The 27,056-nt window shown below is 43.0% G+C and overlaps 1 protein-coding gene across 2 annotated transcripts in view; it reads left to right on the top strand.

Moving 5' to 3' along the window:
• LCP1 (lymphocyte cytosolic protein 1) overlaps window positions 1–27,056 on the top strand; it is a 69,559-nt gene extending 42,503 nt beyond the window's left edge. For both annotated transcript variants that reach the window (XM_005896743.3, XM_070380280.1), the window contains exons 10-16: window positions 1,805–2,000; window positions 4,097–4,175; window positions 5,642–5,756; window positions 6,796–6,929; window positions 14,502–14,625; window positions 22,736–22,860; window positions 24,916–27,056. In XM_005896743.3, the coding sequence (XP_005896805.3) occupies window positions 1,805–2,000; window positions 4,097–4,175; window positions 5,642–5,756; window positions 6,796–6,929; window positions 14,502–14,625; window positions 22,736–22,860; window positions 24,916–25,048 (906 nt within the window). In that variant the 3' untranslated portion in view covers window positions 25,049–27,056. The remainder of the gene's footprint in view (window positions 1–1,804; window positions 2,001–4,096; window positions 4,176–5,641; window positions 5,757–6,795; window positions 6,930–14,501; window positions 14,626–22,735; window positions 22,861–24,915) is intronic.

The following is a 27,056-nucleotide window of genomic DNA, read 5'->3' as shown; positions in this document are numbered from 1 at the left end:
TCTTCTCCAATGAGTCAACTCTTCGAATGAGGTGGCCAAAGTACTGGAGTTTCAGCTTTAGCATCATTCCTTCCAAAGAAATCCCAGGGCTGATCTCCTTCAGAATGGACTGGTTGGATCTCCTTGCAGTCCAAGGGACTCTCAAGAGTCTTCTCCAACACCACAGTTCAAAGGCATCAATTCTTCGGCACTCAGCCAACTTCTCAGTCCAACTCTCACATCCATACATGACCACAGGAAAAACCATAGCCTTGACTAGACGAACCTTTGTTGGCAAAGTAATGTCTCTGCTTTTGAATATGCTATCTAGGTTGGTCATAACTTTCCTTCCAAGGAGTAAGCGTCTTTTAATTTCATGGCTGCAGTCACCATCTGCAGTGATTTTGGAGCCCCCAGAAATAAAGTCTGACACTGTTTCCACTGTTTCCCCATCTATTTCCCATGAAGTGATGGGACCAGATGCCATGATCTTCATTTTCTGAATGTTGAGCTTTAAGCCAACTTTTTCACTCTCCACTTTCACTTTCATCAAGAGGCTTTTTAGTTCCTCTTCACTTTCTGCCATAAGGGTGGTGTCATCTGCATATCTGAGGTTATTGATATTTCTCCCGGCAGTCTTGATTCCAGCTTGTGTTTCTTCCAGTCCAGCGTTTCTCATGATGTACTCTGCATAGAAGTTAAATAAGCAAGGTGACAATATACAGCCTTGACGAACTCCTTTTCCTATTTGGAACCAGTCTGTTGTTGCATGTCCAGTTCTAACTGTTGCTTCCTGACCTGCATACAAATTTCTCAAGAAGCAGATCAGGTGGTCTGGTATTCCCATCTCTTTCAGAATTTTCCACAGTTTATTGATGTTCAATCTGAAGTCTGCAAAGCCAAATTGGTGTTATATATTCTATCAGTGACACTATGTAGGTTAAATTTTATCTTGTCAGAGTTGCAGGTACACCAGCTGAATGTGGGTAAAGAAGTTAAACTAATCAAAAGCGCTTGTTTGCAGATGTAAATATTTTTAATGAACTAAAAATAAATGTAATTTATTATTTAATAAATGAACTTTTTGTGAAGTCTGTACAAGAAGATTGCCTGGAGAAGGGAACAGCTACCCACTCCAGTATTCTTGCCTGGAGAATCGCATGGACAGAGGAGCCTGATGGGCTACAGTGCATGGGGTTTCAAAGAGTCGGACACAACTGAGCGACTAATATTACTACTGCTGCTGCTATGCCAGAAGATAATAAAAAGAAAGCCTAATGGTTGAAAATAATTAAGATCAACTTAAATGATAAAATTGTAGAATCTATTGCATCTCTTTAAAAACGAGACAGCCATTCATCTGAAATGGTCCTGCTCTGTATAAAGATAGGAAGACTCGATTAATTAAGTGGATATTCCTCTTACTTGAAACTCTGATTTGTGTGTGTGTATGTGTGTTAATCACTCAGTCATGTCTGAATCTTCATGACCCATGAACTGTAGCCCACCAGGCTCCTCTGTCCATGGGAGGATACTGGAGTAGGTAGCCAGTCCTTTCTCTAGGGGATCTTCCCAACCCAGGGATAGAACCTGGGTCTCCCACATTGCAGGCAGATTATTTATTGTCTGAGCCACCAGGGAAGCGCCCTTGTGATGTGGGTCCAGGCAAATGGAAGGAATGATTTGCTCTTATTAGGTGTCTCCCTGAGGTCGAACACTGAGGGTTTTGGTAAGATGCCCGTCTGTTTTTCATGTAACCCGTGTCTGCTTTGTGCCTGGAGAAGCTCTGACCCAGCCTTGAGATGGGTGTCCTTTTCCATCGCAGGAGAAAGACGACATCCAGAGGGCAGAATGCATGTTGCAGCAGGCGGAGAGGCTGGGCTGCCGCCAGTTTGTCACGGCCACGGATGTTGTCCGAGGAAACCCCAAGCTGAACTTGGCTTTTATTGCCAACCTCTTTAACAAATACCCTGCCCTGCACAAGCCTGAGAATCAGGACATCGACTGGGGGGCTCTTGAAGGTAACTGGAAACCAGTTGGGTAAATGTTCTGAGAAGCAGTCACAGTTGTAATTCAAGAGTAATTCAGAATCACCTCCTAAGCAAACATAAGCCCCTCACGTGGGAGATTTGCGAACAGGTCATCAATTCTCTGGTACCTAACAAAGAGAATAAATAGATTAATCAAGTCAATTACAGCCAAGGAGGAATAATCAACTACCATTCTATCGTATCCATTATACATGGGCTTCATCCATTATCAGAATTAAATGTTTTAGGGAAGACAGTGCATTTAATTATTGGATGAAATAAATCCTGAGTTCCAAAAGCCTAATTTATGTACTTAATGGACTGAGTGTTAATTCCTAGAGGCAAGAAATTGCAGCCACTTGTCATCTAAAAGTGATATTTAACTTATGCTAAGAGGTGCTTACTGAGGTTTTTGTTTTGTCTCTGATTTGGGTAATGGGGGTCATGGAATAATATTTTGAGGCAAAATCCATGACAGTTATATTTAGGGGGTTAATGCCCTAAACCTAGATAAAAGTCACATAGCTTTTAGTCAGGTTCTAATAGGTGAAGTTGCCAGAGATGTTTTTCTCTTTTTTCCATTGTGAATGAGTCCCAATATTGAGATAGAAAAATCAATGCAAAAATAATAATAAATGAATATCCCCAAAGAAAGGAAATCTACATTTTAAAGATTAATCCTTTTCTGCAGTGCTTTACTCCAGCTGGAAATGCAGTCAATCCATGTTCCAGCGCTCTGCATTTGTATGATTGATGTGTGGTGGTCAGGGGCCCATGCATTCTGTTGACTACCAAGTTTGTATGCCAAGCCCTCTCACCACCCATTTCCAGCTGCTTCTAGATAATCTACATTTGGGTCCATCACTGTCAGTTGAAATTCAGCGTATTGATCAGAATTGATCAATATGAAAAGCAGAATTGATCATTTCCCCCCTCCTGCATTGCCTCTCTACCCACCCCCCAACCTCCCATCCCATCCACTCTCGTTTAGAAATTCTCCATTTCCATGAATCATACCACATTTTTCTCTCTTCAGTCACCAAAACCCTGGGTTCCACTTTGGTATCTTCCTCTCCTTCACCCCTAAATCTCTTGAATCAGCAAATACTAATAATTCTTCCCACAGAACGACTTTTAGATTGTTATTTTTCCTTTCTGCTCTTCCGGACTCTTACTAAATCATACACAAACTGTTTCAATAGGTCTTAGGGGCCTAGCCCTCCATCCATCAAGCACTTGAATGCTCCTATGTGCTGTGTCAAACACTGTCCCCTCTGTGTGTTTAATTTAAATGCATATTGCCTTTCAGTAATTCTGCGCACTGCTGCCAAACACATCATAGTACTGCTTTCATTATAACTCTGCCTTGCTCGAGAATTTATTATAGTAATTAAAAAAGAACCCATAATGACTGTCATTGTCTAATATATCAACCAAAATCTGCTACCTGGCATCCAAAGATCCCCGATTCTGGTTCCAGCCACTAGACAGCCTTATCGGTGTGGACTGCACTACACAGATATCTGAAAAGTCAGTTTCTAATAGTCTTAATACAGACCTTGTCTGTCGTTCCCTTTGTGTTCATATTTACATAATCTCCTACCCCGCCCTCCTTACTTGTCCCCCCACATCCCCTCCTATTTTCTCTTTACCATCCAGATTTTACTAGCCCTCTAAGGTAGAGCTCAAATTGCACTGCCTCCAAATGTAGCCTGTACAATTTTCTCCTTTATCTGAACTCAAATATAAATATCCACCTCATATGGTAGCCCTCTAGCTTGCATGATCCCTCTTTGATTCTCAAAACACATGTTCTTCCAGAAAGAATGTAAGCCTTTGAGGGACAACCCTGAACAGTTTACCCTCATGGGCTCTTGTACGCTGTTAATAATAATAGATGCTGTTCTCATTGAACTGAAATGGAAAAACAATTAATGCAGAATAGCAACCCTCATTCAAATCCGTTAGGGTTTTTATATTTTTTAATTCTACTTTCGGTGTTTGTGACAGCTGCTTTAGTTAAACTTTGATCATAAAAAAGCATATTTTCTTGGTGCCTGAAAGATAACTAGCCTTCATTCATTTAGGTGAGACGAGAGAAGAGCGGACGTTTAGGAACTGGATGAACTCCTTGGGTGTAAACCCGCGAGTCAATCATTTGTACAGGTAAGAATATTGAGGGCCTCTTCCTGAATATGAGATACCAAGACCTGTGAAGATGCCCAAGATTTCAGATATCACTCTGGTGTGCAGTTCTCTTCGAAAAATGTGCGCACCTCAGTGAGAAGAGGGGAAACGCCGAATTGAGCAGCAGGTGTTGAAAAACTCACTTGCATACACCAACCTTGCTATGTATTTAGTATAGCAAGTCCCCTACATATGAATGAGTTCCGTTCGGAGAGGGTGTTCATAAGCCCATTTTGTTCAAAAGCCCAACAAAGTCAGCCTAGGTAACCAACTAACGCAATCGGCTATGTAGTACTGTACTGTAATAGGTTTATAATACTTTCCACACAAATAATACATTAAAAACAAACACAAAAATAAAGAAAAACATTTTTAATCTTACGGTACCTTGGAAAGTATTGTGGTACAGTACAGCAGCTGGCACACAGGGGCTGGCATCAACGGACAGGCAAGAAATAAAGATACTGTACTCTATATGCGCATCCTACGAGCATGTTCAGTTGCTCAGTCGTGTCCGACTCTTTGTTCCCCCATGGACTATAGCCTGCCAGGCTCCTCTCTCCATGGAATTTCGCAGGCAAGAATACTGGAGTGGGTTGCCATTTCTTTCTCCAGAGGATCTTCCCAACCCAGGGATCAAACCCACATCTCCTGCATTGGCAGGTGGATTCTTTTCCGATGAGCCACCAGGGAAGATGAAATGAAATCACTCAGTTGTGTCCGATTCTTTGTGATCCCATAGACTGTAGCCTACCAGGCTCCTCTGTCCATGGGATTTTCCAGGCAATAGTACTGGAGTGGATTGCCATTTCCTTCTCCAGGGGATCTTCCCAACCCAGGGCTCGAGCCCGGGTCTCCCGCATTCTAGACAGGCGCTTTACTGTCTGAGCCACCAGGGAAGCCTGTACAGTCAAGTACCCAGAAGCATAGCCACTTGTAGAGGGTGCAGGCGCATGACAATGTATGCCAGACACATGCTCTAACTTATGTGATTAGACATGCAAACATACATTTGCGTCTTTGAAAGTTTGCAACTTGAAGGTTCATATGTTGGGGACTTACTGTACAAAATTCATAATCCAGCAGCAAAAGAACAAATCGACTCTCTGACACATCTACCCAAGATCTGCTCACAAGCAGGCCAAACAGTAAATGTTCAGTTTGTGGGCGTGTCTCCAATGCTGTTGGAGCTATTTATTTTTCTGGAGAATATATGTTTCTGCTGAAGAGGTATTAGTGGTCACACCTGGAGGACACTTCTAGGAAGCTCCCTCCCTTTCTCTGAGTCAGAATTTCCTCCCCTCTAAAGATGAAGTGACTGATACCAGTGTGGCCAAGTTGCTGGGAATGTTCCTTGAACTAATATGTAAAGAATTGCCTGGCCCGCTCCAGGCCCTCCATAAATGTTGGGTATCTGAGAATTCTTTGTGTTTGTTTTCATTTAGTGACTTATCAGATGCCCTGGTCATCTTCCAGCTCTATGAAAAGATTAAAGTCCCTGTTGACTGGAGCAGAGTAAACAAACCACCATACCCCAAACTGGGGGGTAACATGAAGAAGGTAAATGATGACTCTTGTGAGGTTCTGGTCGTCAGATGAAGTCATAAGCCCACAAGAGCACTGTGTGAATACTTTTATCAGGAAGCCAAGCTCAGATAAGAAATGCTTATCCAGGGATTAACTTAAGAGTACAGCAATCAGAAACCTGAGTGGTTTTTATTAAAGGGAGTTCATTATTTCAGCTGATTGCTTATTTATAATTCTGTGTTGGATGTCTTTAAGCGTCATGATGTAAAAATTCTAATTAAGATAATTAGAGCAAGCAGAGCTGTGGGGTGCCTTTCCCTCCAGCAAGATCCTCATTCTAATTTTCTAAAGGATCGAAACCTGTGCTAACAGTTTGACATGTACAAATAGTATGTCTAGTGAGAACACATTGTTTTGTAAAAGCAGCCACAGCCATGGGGGTGGCACGAACATTTCCCACCATTTATCGTCCCTGTGACCCAGTAATCCGTGAATCGTAGCCACGGGAACACCCATCCCATATGTCGGTCTACTGTGTGCTTACAGGATCTGGATTTTCCAGGTCAGTCTCTACAAATGCAACTATTTTAGGGATATTATAGACAGGTTATTTAGTATGGCTTTCTAGTTATGTCATGGGATAGAGCCATGAAAATGGTCATCATAATAACTCATTTTGGCTTTACACCTGGTATACTATGAATATTTTTTTTTCTTTTGATGAGAGTGAGTGGCACTCTTTAAGAAAAGGTGGAAATAAATCAGGCTTCCCTGATGGTCCAGTGGTTAAGACTCCAAGCTCTCATTGCAGGGGGTCTGGGGTTTCAGTCCTGGTTGGGAAACCAGATCCTGCATGCCCCAACTGAGACCCGGTGCAGCCAAATAAAATTTTTTAAAAAGATGGAAAATTATTTGACTAATTTAGAATCCTAGAATTGCAGAACTAGAGACTTGAGAGATTATTCAGTCTGACCTTATTATTTCATTTTGTGTCTATTTTTATCATCTTACTTCCTCTGGTATTTATCATCAAAGAGATGATGACATTAGATTGTTTCCTGCTCATTAACAGCTTGAGAATTGTAACTATGCAGTGGAACTGGGGAAGAATCAAGCAAAGTTCTCCCTGGTTGGCATTGGGGGACAAGACCTCAATGAAGGAAACCGCACCCTAACGTTGGCCTTGGTCTGGCAGTTAATGAGAAGGTAATACAGCTCAGGGAATGGCATTTTGTTGAACAAATTCTTTATTTTTTAAATTATATTTGTTTATTTTTAATTAATTGATGGTCGCTTTACAATATTGGTTTGATTGAATGTATTTTTTAATCTAGAAAAGTACTAGCAAATTTCAGGAATGTGATTTAATCCAGTAAAACTATATTTTAAGCTAAAATGAAACCCAAAGGAGTGTGTAGGGGGGCTGGGCGTGTCCTGCTTTTTTGTTTGTTTGTTTTTTCTTTCATTTCTATCAGTTTTGTTTCAGGTACTTTGAAATTCTATTGTCAAGTTCATTAGCATTTAAGGTTGTCATAACAACCTTAATTCTTAATGAATCACCCTTTTTCATATGGAGTTACCCTATGCCTGATGATACTCTTTTTCTCTAAAAGCTATTTTTCCAGATAGTGATACAGCTTCTTGATTAGTTTTAGCATGATACGTTTTTTCCCCCATCCTCTAACTTTTAACTGATTGATGTAAATACAGTTGCTTATCCTTTAAAGGGACTTTCAAAATAAAGGGGGGAAATATGCTATATTTACCTACATATCTGTCATTTCGGGTGCTTCTCTTTTCATGCTCTAGATCCAGATTTCTATCTGATACCATTTGCCTTCTACTTGAAATATTTCTAGTGGTGCAGATCTGTTGGCAAGGAATTATTTCAGCTTCTATATGTCTGATAAACTCTTTATTTCATTTTTGCAAGGTATTTTATCTGAGTGTAGAATTCTAGGTTAATAGTTTTTTCTTTCGTTATTTTGAAGGTAGCGTTCACTGTCTTCTAGCTTGCATTGTTTCCAGTGATAAATCTATTGTATTTCTTATCTTTGTTCCTCAGTGCTGAGTCGCTTCAGTTGTGTCTGCTTTCGACCCTGTGGCCCATGGCCTGCCAGGCCCCTCTGGCCATGGGAGTCTCCAGGGAAGAATACTGGAGTGGGTTGCCATTGACTTCTCCTTTGTTCCTCCGTAGGTCATGTCTTTTCTTTTCTGGCTTCTTTCAAGATTTTCTCTTAATCATCGCTTTTAAGTAGTTTGATTATGATGTACTTTGGTGTTTCTTGCACTTGAGGTTTGTTGAGCTTCTTGCATCTGTGGGTTTACAATTTTCATCAAATTTGGAAAAACGTTGGCCTTTATTTATTCAAATTTGACTCCTGTATCCACCCACCCTAGTTTTTCAGGACTCTTAAGTATTTGATCATTGAAGTTGTCCCAGAATTCATTGATACTCAGATCATCTTTTTATGTTTCATTTTTTCTTCTCTGTTTCATTTGGGATAATTTCTATTGTCTTAAATTCACTACTCTCTTCTACAACGTCTACCATTAATTCCATTTGGTGTATATGTTTTTCATCTCAGACTTTATAGTTTTCATATGTAGAAATTTGATTTAGGTCTTTTTGACATCTCCTTTATCTCTTAACCTTCTTGAGCTATAGAATATAAGTACAATAACTGCTATTTCTGTTTCTATTAATTGATTTTTAACCTCACTATGGCTCATACTTTCTTGCTTCCTGGAATGCCTACTGATTTTTCGCTGTATGTAAGGCATTGTGAATTTTACCTTGCCATTTGCTAGATATTTCTGTATTCCTTTAAAGAAAGTGAAATCCCTCAGTCGTGTCTGATTCTTTGCGACCCCATGGACTGTAGCCTACCAGGCTTCTCCGTCCATGGGATTTTCCAGGCAAGGGTACTGGAGTGGGTTGCCATTTCCTTCTCCAGGGGATCTTCCCAACCCAGGAATCGAACCTGGGTCTCCTGTATTGCAGATAGACAGTTTACCCTCTGAGCCACTGGGATGCAGTTCAATTCAGTTGCTCAGTTGTGTCTGACTCTTTGCGACCCCATGAACCACAGCAAGCCAGGCCTCCCTGTCCATCACCAACTCCCGGAATCTACCCAAACCCATGTCCATTGAGTTAGTGATGCCATCCAACCATCTCATCTTCTGTCATCTCCTTCTCCTCCTGCCCTCAATCTTTCCCAGAATCAAGGTCTTTTCAAATGAATCAGCTCTTTGCATCAGGTGGCCAAAGTATTGGTGTTTCAGCTTCAACATCAGTCCTTCCAATGAACGCCCAGGCCTGATCTCCTTTAGGATGGATTGGTGGGATGCAGTTACGTTACTTAAACAAAATTTGATTCTTTGGGGGCTTACTTAAAATCTTAATTAATCTCGAGCTCATTTTGCTTCTCAATACTGAGATAATCTCATCTGAGTACTTTATTTGATGCTCCATATATCATGAGATTTGTCTACTCTGACTGGTGGGAGCCAGATGTATCCCACGCTTGTGTGAACTCCAAGGATTGCTCTGCCCATTCATTTCTGCAAGTTCTTTTCCCAGCCTCAGTGTATTTGCTCAAATGCATGCACCAAGTCGCACTCTGCTAAGCACTCGAGGCAGAACTTCTGAAGATCTCTGGAGCTTTTGTTCTAGATGACTCTACTCTCTGGGCAGCTCTCTTCTCTCTGCTCTTCTGCCACACACATTCTAGCACCGTGGCTTCCTTGAGTTCGCAACCCTGTCCCATCAGCTCATCGAGACTGTCATGCTCTGTTTGAGTTCTCTTGCCCTGCACTGCAGCCTGGAAATTCTCTGTGCGATCAGCTGGGACAATCTTAGGGCTCACCACATTCGTTTTCCTTCTCAGGGACCCCTGTTTTGTGCTTTCAGTCATCAAGTCTAGACAACACCATTTCATGTTTTTTCATTGGGTTTTATGTGTTTAAGGCAGAAGGGTCAGTCTGATTCCTGTTATTCCATCATGACCAGAAGCAGAATTTCCTGCTACTTCTATAACAGAGAACTTTAGATACCTTTTAGTTGTTGCTGAGTCACTCAGTCGTGTCTTTGAAACCCCATGGACTGCAGCACACCAGGCTCCCCTGTCCTTCACTGTCTCCCGGAGTTCACTCAAACTCATGTGCATACCTTGTAGAGCCAAATATAAATTTGATTAAAATGTGAGAGCTCTGTGGACAAATTATTTAATCAATAGTAGAATATAATAAGATACACAAATGCAAGATAAATGATGAGAAAAGTAAACAATTTTTGGTACAAAAGCATGAGCCTAGGGAGAATTCTAGATAGCAAAGCTGTAAGCATTAACTTGTTCACTTTTATATGCTTTGCTCTTTTCCTCCTATACTGATATCCCTGAGCAGGCTGAAGTCTTCCATTCCTTAATTAGAACCTATGTTGCTGCTGCTGTTGCTGCTGCTAAGTCACTTCAGTCGTGTCCGACTCTGTGCGACCCCATAGATGGCAGCCCACCAGGCTCCCCCGTCCCTGGGATTCTCCAGGCAAGAACACTGAAGTGGGTTGCCATTTCCTTCTCCAATGTGTGAAAGTGAAGTCACTCAGTTGTTTCTGAATTTTAGCGACCTCCTGGACTGCAGCCTACCAGGCTCCTCTGCCCATGGGATTTTCCAGAGTACTGGAGTGGGTTGCCATTGCCTTCTCCGAGAGCCTAAGTTAGAATGACTTAATTCATTTTTCTACCTGGAAGGAAGCCCCAGAAACCATATGTCACATTACATTATATCTAACAATGTAATGGCAGAGACAAGGGTTGTCATTTCCTGAAGCACAGAAGCTCTATTCCCAGGCCACTGTCTGCAGGTCCTAATATTTATAATGGTCCTCAGAGTAATTATGTCAGTGTTCCCAGGTGATGGAGGGTGGTCAGAAGTGATCATAATCACTACCTGATTTACATTTACTTTATCAAATATGATGCTCCATTACCCTTTTCTCAACTGGGATCTCTTTAATGATCAAAGGCAGATGTCATAGGCTTCTCTGGCACAGAAAACACCAGAGCTAAAGCAGCTTTAACTGTAGTCCCTGTTACAATGCCTGTATCTAGAACATTGCTGAAAGTTCCTAAGAGCTGTTCTTACCAGTGTATTTTCAGAAACGCCTTCTGAACTCCCCACTATTTTATTTCCCGTGTGTGTTTAATTCTTAACAGAATGGCTTTTGGTACTGATTGCTTTGAAAACCAAAACCAAAGTCTTTTTAGTTGCCACAGTTAAATTGACTCTTGGGTCTGGAGATGAAAGCATCTTTGATATTTTGTTTTAGTGACTTAAAAAAATACTCAGGCCAACTCTATTCTATTTTGAATTTCATAATATCTGAAAATCACCTCGTAATATGATCTTTGTTTTGAGTTTTATAAAAATGTGACCCAACAACAAGGCTGGTATATATATATATATATAACAAGGGCTAGTTTGAGCTGAGTCTCTTCCTGGTTAATAAGTCCTATTTCTCATGAATCTTTACTGTATAAGAATTGTGGGGACTTCCCTGGTGGTTCAGTGGTTAAGACTCCAAGCTGCCAATGCTTGGGGCACGATTTGATCCCTATCAGGCAACTAAGATCCCACATGCTGTGTGGCATGGTCAAAAGATTAAAAAATAATAATAATAATTTCATATAAGAAAATGGACAGAGAAATTCCTTACTGTTGAAGGTGATGAAATGACTGATTATGTAAATTCCAGCAGAAGGGGATTTTTTTCTTTCTCTGTGTGCCACATATTAACAGGTCTAATAAATTTAGAGCCAGTTCTAGCTGAAATTTATGTCACTGGTTTGCACAGATGTGTTAATTTGGTCATTTATCTGGACAATAAATGGCATGTCATTTCCCCCCTAAAAACAAATGAGAGCCTAAACCTCCCTTTCCCCTTCAGTAGCCTGGAAATTGTTCTCAGATTGGAAAGCTGGCAGATTGCGTGTGTGTACATTTGGAGACAAAAGCCTGAGGCAAGTAGACTGCCAGCAGACAGCAACAGTAGACTCCAGCAAAGGAGCCGAGTCTGCAGCAGGCAAAGGAGGGAATTCTCTCCACATCAAAGAGGCTGTGGACAGCGAATTGGGGATAGGTCTGTGAAAAACAAAGCAGCTAGGTTTGCCCCTCCGGGTCACATATTATATCAATAAACCACGAGTTCCATGGCAGGAAAGCACGAAAGTCATAATCACAGCCCCTCCAGCCCCAAATCCCATCCATCCCCTGCTGTTGGATGAGGCCCAGCCTAAAGCTGGGACTCATGGGGCCATTTCATTTCTTTAATCTTTATTGGAGTATAATTGCTTTACAGTTGTATTAGTTTCTGCTGCTGCTGCTGCTGCTAAGTCGCTTCAGTCGTGTCCGACTCTGTGCGACCCCATAGACGGCTCTGCTATACAGCAAAGTGAATCAACAATAAGCGTACGTGTGTGCGTGCTCAATCTCTCAAGTTGAGTTTGACTTTTTGCAACCCCATGGACTGTGGCCCGCCAGGATCCTCTGTCTGTGGGATTTTCCAGGCAAGAATACTGGAGTGGGTTGCCATTTCCTCCTCCCAAGGATCTTCCCAACCCAGGGATTGAACCTGCATCGCTTATGTCTTCTAGTTTGGCAGGCAGATTCTTTACCACTGAGCCACCAGGGAAGCACTCCCCCCTCCACCAAATTTTATTTTTTGCTAAAGACAAGTTGCAGAAGCTCTTTTCCTCCTCATCACCAGTGATGGGGAAGTGCTTTCATCTGAAGAAAGTGGGTCGTTACTCCTTTTTCAGAGATAACACTTGAAAGCTGTGTGGGAGATCATGAAGGACGGTGTTTTCCACAGAAGCGTTAACTGGAGGAAGATACCCGATGGGTTATGTAAGCAAAACCCCGGGCGGAGGGTGACCTCATTTAGGGAGGCCCTCCAGACAGGCTGGAGACTTGAATTTCAGTTTGGACGATGCGCACTGAAACCCTAGTCTTTCGTGGGTAATTTGACCACCTCCCTCTCCCCCTTAACAAGACTGAACCCTGAGGCCAGCCGACCTGCCCACTTGCTCACTGCTTGCCTCTCTATTTCCCTTTTGAGAGGGATCAGCTTGGGGAATGGTGAGCCTTCTCGGCTCCCTGGAATTTTAAGAGTTTGAAGCATCGTAATGTTCCCCACCACCACATTTCTCATAATCGTGTGTCTCAAAGGCAGTTCTTTTTTTTTTTTTTGATTTTTAAACTTTACATAATTGTATTAGTTTTGCCAAATATCAAAATGAATCCACCACAGGTATACATGTGTTCCCCATCCTGAACCCTCCTCCCTCCTCCCTCCCCATACCATCGTTCTTACTCTCAAACTAGAGATTAACTAGAGATTAATTTCTACTTCTGTCTTATACCGGGGAAACTTTTATGTTTTTTCTTTCTTATGTTAGCTGGTCGGGCTTTTCCTTTTTTATTGACCTGTAGCTGATTTACAATGCTGTGTTAATTTCTGCTGTACAGCAGTGATTCGGGTATACATGCACATATATATATGTATGTTTATACATTCTTTTCCATATTTTTCCCATTGTGGTTTGTCACAGGATGTTGAATACAGTTCTCTGTGCTATAGAGTGGGGCCTTGTTGTTTATCTCATTCTATAATTAACAGTTTGTATCTGCTAACCCCAAATACTTCCAATACCTCCCTTCCCCGCCCCTTTCCCCCTCGGCAGACAGAAGTCTATTCTCCGTGTCTGTGAATCTGTTTCTGTTTTGTAGATAGGTTCATGCATGTCATATTTTAGATTCCACGTATAAAAGATATCATATGGTGTTTGTCTTTCTCTTTCTGGCCTACTTCACTTAGTACGATCACCTCTAGTTTCATCCATGTTGCTGTAAATGTGTTATTTCATGCTTTTTGTGTCGAGTAATATTCCTGTGTGTATGTGTGTGTGTGTGTGTCTCCTTTATCCATTATCAGAGGACATTCAGGTTGTCTCCATGTCTTGCCTATTGTGAATGGTGCTGCTCTGAACATAGGGGTGCATACGTCTTTTTGAATGATAGTCTTGTCTGAATATATGTGCTTGGGCTATGGGCTTGCCTAACATTGAATTGTTCCTTGATTTTCATGGTTCCTTTAAGAAAAGCACCACTGGTTCAAAGCCTTTGCTTCATTTTTCTCTCCTTGCTTCCCTTCTGCTTTGCCTTCCCACAATGACGGTGGTATTTGCTCTGCATCACACTCTACATATAAAGTTCTATTTTGTTATTCTAAAAGGAACTAGTGTTATTACATATTCTTTGTTCCTCAACTGCAATGGTATCCAGGCCATCTTCTGCGACAGGAAAAAATAAAAACTTCTATGCTGGCAACTCTGTGAATAGTGAATTCTTCTTCATATATTTTTAAAAATTTTTATTGGAGTATAGTTGACTTACAATGTTGTGTTACTTTCTGCTGAACAGCAAAGTGATTCAGTTATACAAATACATATATCCAGTGTCTTTTAGAGTCTTTTCCCATTTAGGTCATTATAGAGTATTGAGATGGAGAAGGCAATGGCACCCCACTCCAGTACTCTTGCCTGGAAAATCCCATGGACGGAGGAGCCTTGTGGGCTGCTGTCTATGGGGTCACACGGTGCTGGACATAACTGAAGCGACTTAGCAGCAGCAGCAGAGTATGGAGAAGAGTTCCCTGTGCTATACAATTGTGAATTCTTTAGTGACTTTTCTCCAGAAGTCATTCTTGGTTTTGTTCAGGTACACGTTGAATATTCTTGAAGACATTGGAGGCGGGCAGAAGGTCAATGATGACACTATTGTCAGCTGGGTGAATGAAACACTGAAGGAAGCGGAGAAGAATTCATGCATCTCTAGTTTCAAGGTAACGTGCTTTGTCTCCCGCGCGGCCCCCTGAGCTTTATGCTGATCTTTATTGCTTTCACTCTGTCTTCAAGAGTGACCTTCAGTATGAGGTCTTTGAGGCACCCCTCCCATTTTGATTTTGCTTGAATGACCCCTTATTGTTTTGATGTTCATAGGCCGTTTCATTGACAAATTTCTTGTCATTTTCCTCCCTAATAATTAATTTAAAAAACCCAGTCATTTTTTATAAGGGATTTTAGGCATCGTTCTTCCAAAGTAATATAAAATATAGTATTTTTTTAAGCGTGCACAGCTCCATGGTTCAGATTGTTAACATGATGTGGGTGAGATGTAAAATGCTAGAAGATCTCCCACGGGTATTTTCTTCTTTTTTTTTTTTTAAGTAAAAAAAGCAATTGTGTACTTGTATCCAAATCCCATTTTTATTAATAACAGCATTATATTTTATTACATTTCTCGTCTCATGTTTTGAACATTAGCTGGATTCTTTCTCAAGGGCCCTGAGCACTTGATCCACAGTATAGTGTCGGCGTCCCGTCGTAACTACATTTTCTCTATTTAAAGGTCAAGATTGGGGGAGGGACCCCTTCAGAGTTATATTAACAGGGTGGATGAGGCAGTTTGTCATGATGTCGATCCTCTGCTTCAAAATCAAGAGAAAAGTGAAAATCTCTCCCCTCCCAGAAAGGGCAAGGGATGTATCTCTGGGCTGGGCTATACCAGGGGCGCCTGGACTCTGTGAGCTCAGCACAGGAAACAGCCAGCTCTGTCTGCCCTCCACCTACCATTTGTTTGGTCTGAAGAGCTGAGCAGCGGTTGAAGCAGAGACTGGTGATCAACGTGAACAAATCTTTCCAGAAAGAGATCAGGGAAGGTGGTGAAGGGCTCTCCCAGGATGGACTGCACTCTGAGGACCAGGGCCGTCTTGTTTGTAAGGCCTTCTTGTTCACAGATATCGTGAAGATAGCGTTACCATTTCCCTGATTTTTTTTTTTTTTTTTACTGCTTTGCGTGGCATGTGGGATCTTAGTTCCCTGACCAGGGATCGAACCTGTGCCCCCTGTGATGGAAGCATGGAGTCTTAACCACTGATCCACGAGGGAAGTCCCACCATTTTCCTGATTGTATAATGAGGAATCTGGGGGCTCATTTAACTCCTGAAGTCACAGCTAGTAATTGCAGGTGGTGTCCACTAGGGAATGGAAAGCACCTCTCCCTGCAAGGTGAGGTTCTAGAGCAGAGTGTATCTGTAGATCACGTGACCGTGGCTATGACACGATGGTTAAACAGTCCCGGGAGTGTGTCTCTTGGTAGAACAGCTGCCACTTTACAGGAATGCAGCCCTTTGCATTACCTGGCAGTTTCTGGGGTGTTCCTCTTTGGAATGTTTGATAATTTTTTTCTCCTTGTGATGCTCAGGGTGAATTTTCTCCTGTCTTCTCACCAAGGCATTACAGAATTGGTCAAAAAAAAAAACGAAAGAAACACGATTTATTTTTGTTGTTTTTTAATTTTTACAATGTTGTGTTGGTTTCTGCTGTGCAACAATGTGAATGAGCCATAATAATACATATATCACCTCCCTCTTGAGCCTCCCTCCCGTCCCCCTGTCCTCATCACAGAGCACCAGACTGGGATTTTAAGTGAAACCTTTAAAAAAATGAGCATAGCCCACCCCCCATTAGCCACTGTAGAAACAGTCCTGGTCCCCCCTCACCTATGAACGCTGCTGACTGCTGACCATCTCGCTGCCCATCAGCCCCCCAAGACTGTGGGAAGAAAGTAGGGAAGGAGGGAAGGCGCCAAGATGGCGGAGGAGTAGGACGCGGAAAACACTTTCTCCCCCACAAATTCATCAAAAGAGCATTTAAACGTCAAGTAAATTCCACAAAACAACTTCTGAATGCCGGCAGAGGACATCAGGCACCCAGAAAAGCAACCCAACTCCTTGAAAGGAGGTAGGAAAAAATATTAAAGACAATAAAAGAGACAAAAGAGGGAGGGACGGAGTTCCGTCCAGGGAAGGGAGTCTTAAAAAGAGAGAAGTTTCCAAACACCAGGAAACCTTCTCACTGCCGAATCCGTGCCGAGCTTTGGAAGCACAGAGGGCAACATAACAGGGAGAAAAAATAAATAAACAATTAAAACTGCAGATTGCAGAGCCCTACGGTAACTCCCCAGCGGAGAAGCGGGCGCAGACGCCTGCATCCGCCATTAGCAAGCGGGGGCTGGGCAGGGAGGCGCGGCGTGGGCTGCATCGCTGAGAGTAAGAATCTGGCCTGAATACCCTGAGCACTATCTGAGCGAAATAATTTGGGCTAGCAAACCAGACTGTGGGATATCTACCATGCGAAAAGCCAGCCCTAACCTAAGACACCACCAGCCCGCGCACGGAACAAAGGACTAAACAGAGATAGCCGGCTGCAGACCTTCCCCCTCCGGTGACAGGCAGCCAGAGCCGGAAGGGGGCAATCGCAGCCCCAGAGAGACATTATCTATAAAACTGGCTTCTTTGCTAACTAAAACTTATTAGGGTCTGGACGGTCAACATCTGCCTGAGAAGGTGCGCGGTTTTACACCCAGATAACCGAGTGGCGGGGAGGCGATAAGTCGCAGCATTGGCGCTCGCCAAACACCTCATCACCTGAGCTGCTCGGACCTGGGAAGAGCACAAAACGCAGGCCCAACTGAGTCTCCGCCTCTGAGGACTACCTGAGTGCCTGAACCTGAGCGGCTTGGACCTGGGAGGTGCATGCAACCCAGGGTCAGCCTCGGATTGTTCCCGGCGGAACAACCTAGAGCCTGAGCAGTGTGGGCAGGAGGCTACATGCGCCGTGAGCGGGCAGACCCAGTGTGGCTGAGGCACTGCGGCGCACGCGCCAGTGTCATTTGTTTGCAGCATCCCTCCTCCCTCCCCACAGCACGACTGAACAAAGAGAAGAAATACAGCTCCACCCACCAGAACACCGACACAAGCTTCCTAACCAGGAAACCTTGACAAGCCACCTCTACATACCCACACACAGCGAGGAAACGCCACAATAAAGAGAACTCCACAAACTGCCAGAATACAGAAAGGACTCCCAAACTCAGCAATTTAAACAAGATGAAGAGACAGAGGAATACCCAGCAGATAAAGGAACAGGATAAATGCCCACCAAACCAAACAAAAGAGGAAGAGATAGGGAATCTACCTGATAAAGAATTCCAAATAATGATAGTGAAATTGATCCAAAATCTTGAAATTAAAATGGAATCACAGATAAATAGCCTGGAGACAAGGATTGAGAAGATGCAAGAAAGGTTTAACAAGGACCTAGAAGAAATAAAAAAAAGTCAATATATAATGAATAATGCAATAAATGAAATTGAAAACACTCTGGAGACAACAAATAGTAGAATAACAGAGGCAGAAGATAGGATTAGTAAATTAGAAGATAGAATGGTAGAAATAAATGAATCAGAGAGGATAAAAGAAAAACGAATTAAAAGAAATGAGGACAATTTCAGAGACCTCCAGGACAATATTAAACGCTACAACATTCGAATCATAGGGGTTCCAGAAGAAGAAGACAAAAAGAAAGACCATGAGAAAATACTTGAGGAGATAATAGTTGAAAACTTCCCTAAAATGGGGAAGGAAATAATCACCCAAGTCCAAGAAACCCAGAGAGTCCCAAACAGGATAAACCCAAGGAGAAACACCCCAAGACACATATTAATCAAATTAACAAAGATCAAACACAAAGAACAAATATTAAAAGCAGCAAGGGAAAAACAACAAATAACACACAAGGGAATTCCCATAAGGATAACAGCTGATCTTTCAATAGCAACTCTTCAAGCCAGGAGGGAATGGCAAGACATACTTAAAATGATGAAAGAAAATAACCTACAGCCCAGATTATTGTACCCAGCAAGGATCTCATTCAAGTATGAAGGAGAAATCAAAAGCTTTTCAGACAAGCAAAAGCTGAGAGAATTCTGCACCACCAAACCAGCTCTCCAACAAATACTAAAGGATATTCTCTAGACAGGAAACACAAAAATGGTGTATAAACTCGAACCCAAAACAATAAAGTAAATGGCAACGGGATCATACTTATCAGTAATTACCTTAAACGTAAATGGGTTGAATGCCCCAACCAAAAGACAAAGACTGGCTGAATGGATACAAAAACAAGACCCCTACATATGTTGTCTACAAGAGACCCACCTCAAAACAGGGGACATATACAGACAGAAAGTGAAGGGCTGGAAAAAGATTTTCCATGCAAATAGGGACCAAAAGAAAGCAGGAGTAGCAATACTCATATCAGATAAAATAGACTTTAAAACAAAGGCTGTGAAAAGAGACAAAGATGGTCACTACATAATGATCAAAGGATCAATCCAAGAAGAAGATATAACAATTATAAATATATATCCACCCAACATGGGAGCACCGCAGTATGTAAGACAAATGCTAACAAGTATGAAAGGAGAAATTAACAACAACACAATAATAGTGGGAGACTTTAATACCCCACTCACACCTATGGATAGATCAACTAAACAGAAAATTAACAAGGAAAAAAAAAAAAACAAAGAGTCAGATATGACTGAAGTGACAGCATGATTAGAATCTGTGAGGTCAGTCAGAGTTTCTCTTCGATGATGGTGATGAAGCAGTATGTCCTGAAACTGATTATTGGACCAGAAACACACTTAATGAAGTCCTTCTTGGGGTCTATTGCCTTTTTTCATCATGAAGGGTAGTCAGAGAGTTTGTACAACTCAGCTCATCACTCATCATTATAATATGTACCAGAGAGTTTCACCCAAATAATGTTAGCTACCATGATGTGAAATTAGATATGAAATAAATAGTGCCACCACAAAAAAAAAAAAAAAAAAGTAGGGAAGAAGCTGAAACTCCAGTCTCTCCATTTTGCTTTCCTTGTGCTTCTTCACCAAAAAATTCTATGGAGATAGAAGCTCTGGCTAATAATGGAAATTAGAAATGGTTATATGTATATTGATTTTAATTTTGTGGTAGGTCTTATATTACCTGGGCTTCCCTGGTGACTCAGACAGTAATGAGTCTGCCTGCAATATAGGAGACCTGGATTCGATCCCTGGGTTGGGAAGATCCCCTGGAGAAGGAAATGGCAGCCCACTCCAGTATTCTTGCCTGGAGAGTTCCAGGGACAGAGGAGCCTGGTAGGCTGTAGTCCATGGGGTTGCAGAGAGTTGGACACGACTGAGCGACTTTCACTTATATTACCCAGAAATAAGTAAAAATGGACCCATCCTATTTTTTACGTTGTTTTATTATAATTATTTCATTCATTTTTATTTCTTGGCCGTGCTGCACAGCGTGTGGGATCTTAGTTCCCCGACCAGGGATCGAACCCTTACCCTTTCCATTGGGGGAGTCTTAACTATTGGACTGCAACCAAGGAAGTCCCTACCCTTCTGATCTTTCTTTCTTTTTTTTTTTTTTTTAATATTTTTGTACCTCTGCAGAGGGCCTGTGCTGGAGACCTAACATCTTGCAGGGGTCCTGTGTCTTGTTTCTTGCTTAGAATTGACTCTGATTTGGACCCTCGAGGTATGAGGTGTTTAGACTTCATTTCAGTTCAGTCGCTCAGTCGTGTCCAGTCGGGCAACCCCATGAATCTCAGCACGCCAGGCCTCCCTGTCCATCACCAACTCCCGGAATTCACTCAGACTCACGTCCATTGAGTCAGTGATGCCATCCAGCCATCTCATCCTCTGTCATCCCCTTCTCCTCCTGCCCACAATCCCTCCCAGCATCAGAGTCTTTTCCAATGAGTCAACTCTTCGCATCAGGTGGCCAAAGTACTGGAGTTTCAGCTTTAGCATCATTCCTTCCAAAGAAATCCCAGGGCTGATCTCCGTCAGAATGGACTGGTTGGATCTCCTTGCAGTCCAAGGGACTCTCAAGAGTCTTCTCCAACACCACAGTTCAAAAGCATCAATTCTTCGGCGCTCAGCCTTCTTCACCGTCCAATTCTCACATCCATACATGACCACAGGAAAAACCACAGCCTTGATTAGACGAACCTTTGTTGGCAAAGTAATGTCTCTGCTTTTGAATATGCTATCTAGGTTGGTCATAACTTTCCTTCCAAGGAGTAAGCGTCTTTTAATTTCATGGCTGCAGTCACCATCTGCAGTGATTTTGGAGCCCCCCAAAATAAAGTCTGACACTGTTTCCACTGTTTCCCCATCTATTTCCCATGAAGTGATGGGACCGGATGCCATGATCTTCGTTTTCTGAATGTTGAGCTTTAAGCCAACTTTTTCATTCTCCTCTTTCACTTTCATCAAGAAGCTTTTTAGTTTCTCTTCACTTTCTGCCATAAGGGTGGTGTCATCTGCATATCTGAGGTTATTGATATTTCTCCTGGCAATCTTGATTCCAGCTTGTGTTTCTTCCAGTCCAGTGTTTCTCATGATGTACTCTGCATAGAAGTTAAATAAGCAGGGTGACAATATACAGCCTTGACGTACTCCTTTTCTTATTTGGAACCAGTCTGATGTTCCATGTCCAGTTCTAACTGTTGCTTCCTGACCTACATACATATTTCTCAAGAGGCAGGTCAGATGGTCTGGTATTCCCATCTCTTTCAGAATTTTCCACAGTTTATTGTGATCCACACAGTCCAAGGCTTTGGCATAGTCAATAAAGCAGAAATAGATGTTTTTCTGGAACTCTCTTGCTTTTTTGATGATCCAGCGGATGTTGGCAATTTGATCTCTGGTTCCTCTGCCTTTTCTAAAACCAGCTTGAACATCTGGAAGTTCACGGTTCACGTATTGCTGAAGCCTGGAGAATTTTGAGCATTACTTTACTAGCGTGTGAGATGAGTGCAATTGTGCAGTAGTTGGAGCATTCTTTGGCATTGTGTTTCTTTGGGATTGGAATGGAAACTGACCTTTTCCAGTCCTGTGGCCACTGCTGAGTTTTCCAAATTTGCTGACACATTGAGTGCAGCACTTTCACAGCATCATCTTTCAGGATTTGAAATAGCTCAACTGGAATTCTATCACCTCCACTAGCTTTGTTCGTAGTGATGCTTGCTAAGGCCCACTTGACTTCACATTCCAGGATGTCTGGCTCTAGGTCAGTGATCACACCATCGTGATTATCTGGGTCGTTAAGATCTTTTTTGTACAGTTCTTCTGTGTATTCTTGCCACCTCTTCTTAATATCTTCTGCTTCTGTTAGGTCCATACCATTTCTGTCCTTTATCGAGCCCATCTTTGCATGAAATGTTCCCTTGGTATCTCTAATTTTTTTGAAGAGATCTCTAGTTTAGACTTGACTGTGCTCAGATGGTGACATGCAGTCGCCTCTCCCTGTCTGTACTCTCAGGTACCCAAGAGAGAGAGCAGAGTTTTGTGCATTCACAGCTCTGGGTGAACGACTCCCTGCCTGTTGGCAGACAGTGGGTTTCCTCTGCATAGTGAACCACCAGGAAGCTGCTGACGCCCCCTAGAGAAACAGCACTTGGTTTGAAACAGCAGGTGCCACACTGTGGCATTTCCCAGACCAGGACGTGTATATTTCATATTTAAAAGGAAAGAGAAGGGACTTTCTTGGCGGTCCAGTGGTTAAGTCTCCACACTTCCAATGCAGGAGACACAAGTTCCATCCCTGGTCAGGGAACTAAGCTCCCACATGGCACATGGAAAGTGAAAGTGAAAGTCGCTCAGTCTTGTCTGACTCTGCAACTCCATGACTATACAGTCCATGGAATTCTCCAGGCCAGAATACTGGAGTGGGTAGCCTTTCCCTTCTCCAGGGGATCTTTCGAACCCAGGTCTCCCACATTGCAGGTGGATTCTTTACCAGCTGAGCTACAAGGGAAGCCCAAGAGTACTGGAGTGGGTAGCCTATCCCTTCTCCAGCAGATCTTCGCTACCCAGGAATTGAACTGGGGTCTCCTGCATTGCAGGCGGATTCTTTACCAGCTGAGCTATCAGGGAACATGCCACATGGAGCAACCAAAAATTGAAAAGAACCACCCACTTTCCTTGAGCCAAACAGAAGTAACCTGGGAGCATATTGATGAAGCCCATGCTTTCTCTCTGTGCAGGACCCGAAGATCAGCACAAGTCTGCCGGTCCTTGATCTCATCGATGCCATTCAGCCAGGTTCCATTAACTATGACCTTCTGAAGACGGAGAACCTGAATGAAGAAGAAAAACTCAACAACGCAAAGTACGTGAACAAGCCCGAGGTCAGGGAGGGAAGGAGCGGGTGGCTGTGGGGTCGAGTGCCCATGCCTCCATGCAGACAATTCAGTTTCACTACTGATGCTTTTCCTTCTCGTGACTTACTGCGTCCCATCACCCTTATATCTGCTACTGTGCAGTGACAGTTTAAGGTTCCAGGTGTGAGAGGGAACAAGACAAGAACACAACTGGTAACAATTGAAATGGAAAACAGTTGACTTCCAACTGATAAGCAAGCCTACAATTTCCTAACACTAATTTCCTTATCAAAATCTATAGGAGGTTTCCTGAGTAGAGTTTGTACATGGTGGGTGCGGAGTTAAACGCCCTATTTGTGAATATCCATGGATGTACCTGGGCAGGGGTGGGGTTCAAGGCCAGAGTCGTCACTGGTTTGAGAGCAGCTGCTCTTTGCGTTACATGCAGAGTGAGGGTTGTTCTTGTGTAGTCGCTGACTCTTTTGCAACTCCATGGACTGTAGCCTGCCAGGTTCCTCTGCCCATGGAATTCTCTAGTATTCTTACTGGAGTGGGTATCCGTTCCTATCTCCAGGGGATCTTCCCCATGGAACCTGGGTCTCCTGCATGCCAGGCACATTCTTTACCATCTGAGCTGCCAGGGAAGCCCCAAATATAGAATCCTAAAAATGGCTATGGTGGCAAGATCATGCATATTTTTTAAGTTCTGTTTTCTAATTTTTGAACAACTTTTCCTCTATATTTTATAATGGAAAAATTAATTGTACTTCATTAATCATTAATATGGAGGAAGTGACTGAGAGATGGACAAGGAGAAAGAATGGGGCTACCCTTGCCTGGAGCTCTTACATTAATGTGATCGCTAAAGTATGAGTAAAGTTATTTCAGAAGAGTGGAGGGAGTCACGGGGCCTTGGGTGGAATGAAGAATCTCTGGAGCAACCATTGTAAGAGGTTGCTAGATAACAAATGAGCAGAATAAAAGAACTGCCAGATAATAATAGTGTGGGCTTATTTGCAAGTAGACTACAACTAATAAAACTATCTTCCTGTAACTATAAACAGAGCAAAAATATTCTGATGCAGCTATGGTAATCTTATGTGAAAAATGTGTAATATAAAACTCTGGTTATTCTACGATTATAGTAGCATAAATAAATACACATGCATGTGGGCAAGAATTAGAATGGAAAAAGGAAGAAAAGAATGGACGGGGAAGAAAAGAAAAGAAAGGGGGCAGGGTGAAATTCCCTGGAGCTCCAGTGGTTAAGACTCTGAGCTTCCAAAGCAGGGGGCGTGGGTTCGATTCCTGGTCAGGGAACTAAGATCCCATATTCCTTGCAGCCAAAAAAGATTTTAAAAAAATAAAGAATTGATGGGTAGGGTCATGGTATTACAGATGCATTTCCTCTTTTTTTCTTCTGCCTTGTAAACAATGTTCTGTAGCTGAAGTGGAGTCTGCGGTCCTTCCCTATCACACACTCTTGTTCAAGTCTGTGACTTTTTCTGCCACAGTAGACCCCAAGCAAATAAGCACCAAAAGTGGTGGGAGCTAGGAAGCTCTTTAAGGACAAGTGATACATTTGGTGATTATCACGAGGCTGGACAGCAAGTTTGATGGAGTTGGGAGCTTTGTCAAGCTAAGACTTGCCCACAAACCTCGAGAGGAAGCCAGTGATTGATTGGCTGCAGCCGTACCAGGAGTGACCTCGGCACAGTAGGTAGTTTACAGCATAGAAGGCTCCGCTGGAGGCTCAGATGGTAAAGAATCTGCCTGCAATGCAGAAAGCCTGGGTTTGATCCCTGGGTCCGGGAAGATCCCCTGGAGAAGGGAATGGCAACCCATTCCAGAATTTTTGCCTGGAGAATTCCATGGACAGAGGAGCCTGGCAGCCTATAGTCCATAGGGTTACAAAGAGTCAGACACGCCTGAGTCACCAACATTTTCACTTTCTTTCATAGAGTGTATAGTATATATTATATAGAATGACAATAACTCTGACCCTGAGGGGTCCCCTTCATACTTGCTCAGGCTCCCCTCATCCCTCCTCTTTTCTCTTTTAGGTATGCCATCTCTATGGCCCGAAAAATTGGAGCGAGAGTGTATGCGCTTCCAGAAGACTTGGTGGAAGTGAACCCCAAGATGGTCATGACCGTGTTCGCTTGCCTCATGGGGAAAGGAATGAAGAGGGTGTAAGGCCCAGTGGGCGGGGTAGGGGGTGTGTGTGGGTCTCTGGCTGCTCATGCCTGGTGCCCCCGGGAAACACAGGAGGAGTCAGCCATTCCAAAGTTTCAACTCGATGACATTATTCACAGTTCCAAAAAAAAATGTATATCTGTTCCGCCAAGTAGCCTTCATGTATTTAACAAAAAGTGCTTTATTCTTTGCAAAAGACCCAGTCTCTTACAAATATTTTTTTATCATTGAATTGATTGCTTCTTTGAAAATGTAGAGAAAAAGAGATCTTACTTCCCAGGCACCTTTCCTGCCTTTGCCGTTGTAGTCAGGTATAGAAGTCTCAAGTGTAGTTCATTTTAACATAATCTTTCAAACCAGCTTACATTGTCTGCCTTCTTGTTCGGGGTGAGAACCAGGAGGGGAGAATCATCGGAGGGGAGAATCGTGAAACCAGCCTAAAGCTGGCTTCTGGAGGCCAGCGTTTGCTCTGTTACAAGCCTCCTTCCTGTTGCCCTTCTGCCTGGGTCTACCTGTTGTGACTTTGCTCTCCACCCCGGCAGAACCTGCCCTCTCTGTGGCTCCCCTCTGCTGGCCACCCTCCTCTTGGGCCTTCTGGGTCATCTGACAAGTCAGACTGTATTGGGGTCCCCAAGAGTGTCTGGTAACCTCCAGACCTAAGACATATCATCAGAACATTTTCTTAGAACTGTGTCTACTAATCTCCAGAACGAAGACTTATCATCAGAACATTTTCTCAAAACTAGGGTCCCAGATGTCATCAGATTTTATTTTTTCAGTCAATGAGAAGCCCTCTGTTTTTAACCCTAGGATCTGGGCTCTGACCAGATCTACTATCTTAAATACCATGCCTTCAGATAGATTCTTAACTGTTGGTGGAAGGAAGTGTTCAAGGAGGGGGGGTCATTGAGCAGCAAACCACTAGAGGGCAGTGTGGAGTCATAACAAAGTTTCTGGTCTCAGGTGCTGCCTCTGTGCATTTAGCCCTGTGTATTATGGCAACCCACTCCAGTGTTCTTGCCTGGAGAATCCCAGGGACGGCAGAGCCTGGTGGGCTGCCATCTATGGGGTCGCACAGAGTCGGACATGACTGAAGCGACTTAGCAGCAGCAGCAGCATTAGATCTTGGAGAAGGAAACAGCAGCCCAGTCCAGTATTCTTGCCTGGAGAATTCGATGGACAGAGGAGCCTGGCGGGCTACAGTCCATGGGGTCGCACAGAGTCAGACACAACTGCGTGACTAATGTTTTATTAGATCTAGTTATACAGTGTGGCTAAATATCTGGCGACTGGGAACTGCTTGTTCTGATTTCATTAGCTCTTAGATCATAGTGCATATGATGTCTGCCGGGCCATAGGATCAATGTTTACTTTTTTGGTACCCCCAAATGCCCAGGGGTCATATGTGCCAATGAACAGTACCCCCACCTCAACCCCAAACTTGACCCCCACCAACACCCTCACATATACACATACCTAGCCAGGTATCAAGCTGGCTAGGAACAGGCACAGTCGCTTTATGAAGAGTTAATTTACTGGATATTTAAAGAATTCTTAAACAAAACCCAAGGGACACTGTACTCTTGAGCAGTTCTAATAGCCTGCAATTTCCTTGAAAACTTACCAAAGGCTAAATAGCAACAGAGCATTGGGCACTGATGCCAGACCCCTTCTGTCATGGTGAACGTGTTCATGGAGGAGGTATCTGCTTTAGGGGTGTGTAGTGGAACTTAGTCATTTTTCAAAGCGACTGAAATGCATTATCCCAGTCTGCTCCTTGTCAGTGGGCTCAGGAAGCCAAGATATGGCTTCTCCTAGCCCATAATCTGTATTTCTAAAGCATTTGATTTCAGAGTGGTTGGCTTTGTCTTAATCTGCACTTAATGTAGCCCCCAGACGATTCTCCCCCCCGTCTGCCTCCAGGAGGAATGTTATTGCCTTAATGGAAAATGAAGATAAAATAATGCTCAATCAAGATCTCTCCAAATAAAATGTTCCCCATATCGGA

Source organism: Bos mutus, chromosome 12 (assembly GCF_027580195.1).
Source record: "Bos mutus isolate GX-2022 chromosome 12, NWIPB_WYAK_1.1, whole genome shotgun sequence".
Taxonomy (NCBI): Eukaryota; Metazoa; Chordata; class Mammalia; order Artiodactyla; family Bovidae; genus Bos; species Bos mutus.
Note: the sequence above shows the minus strand (reverse complement) of the source record. Positions and strands in the feature narration are given on the sequence as shown.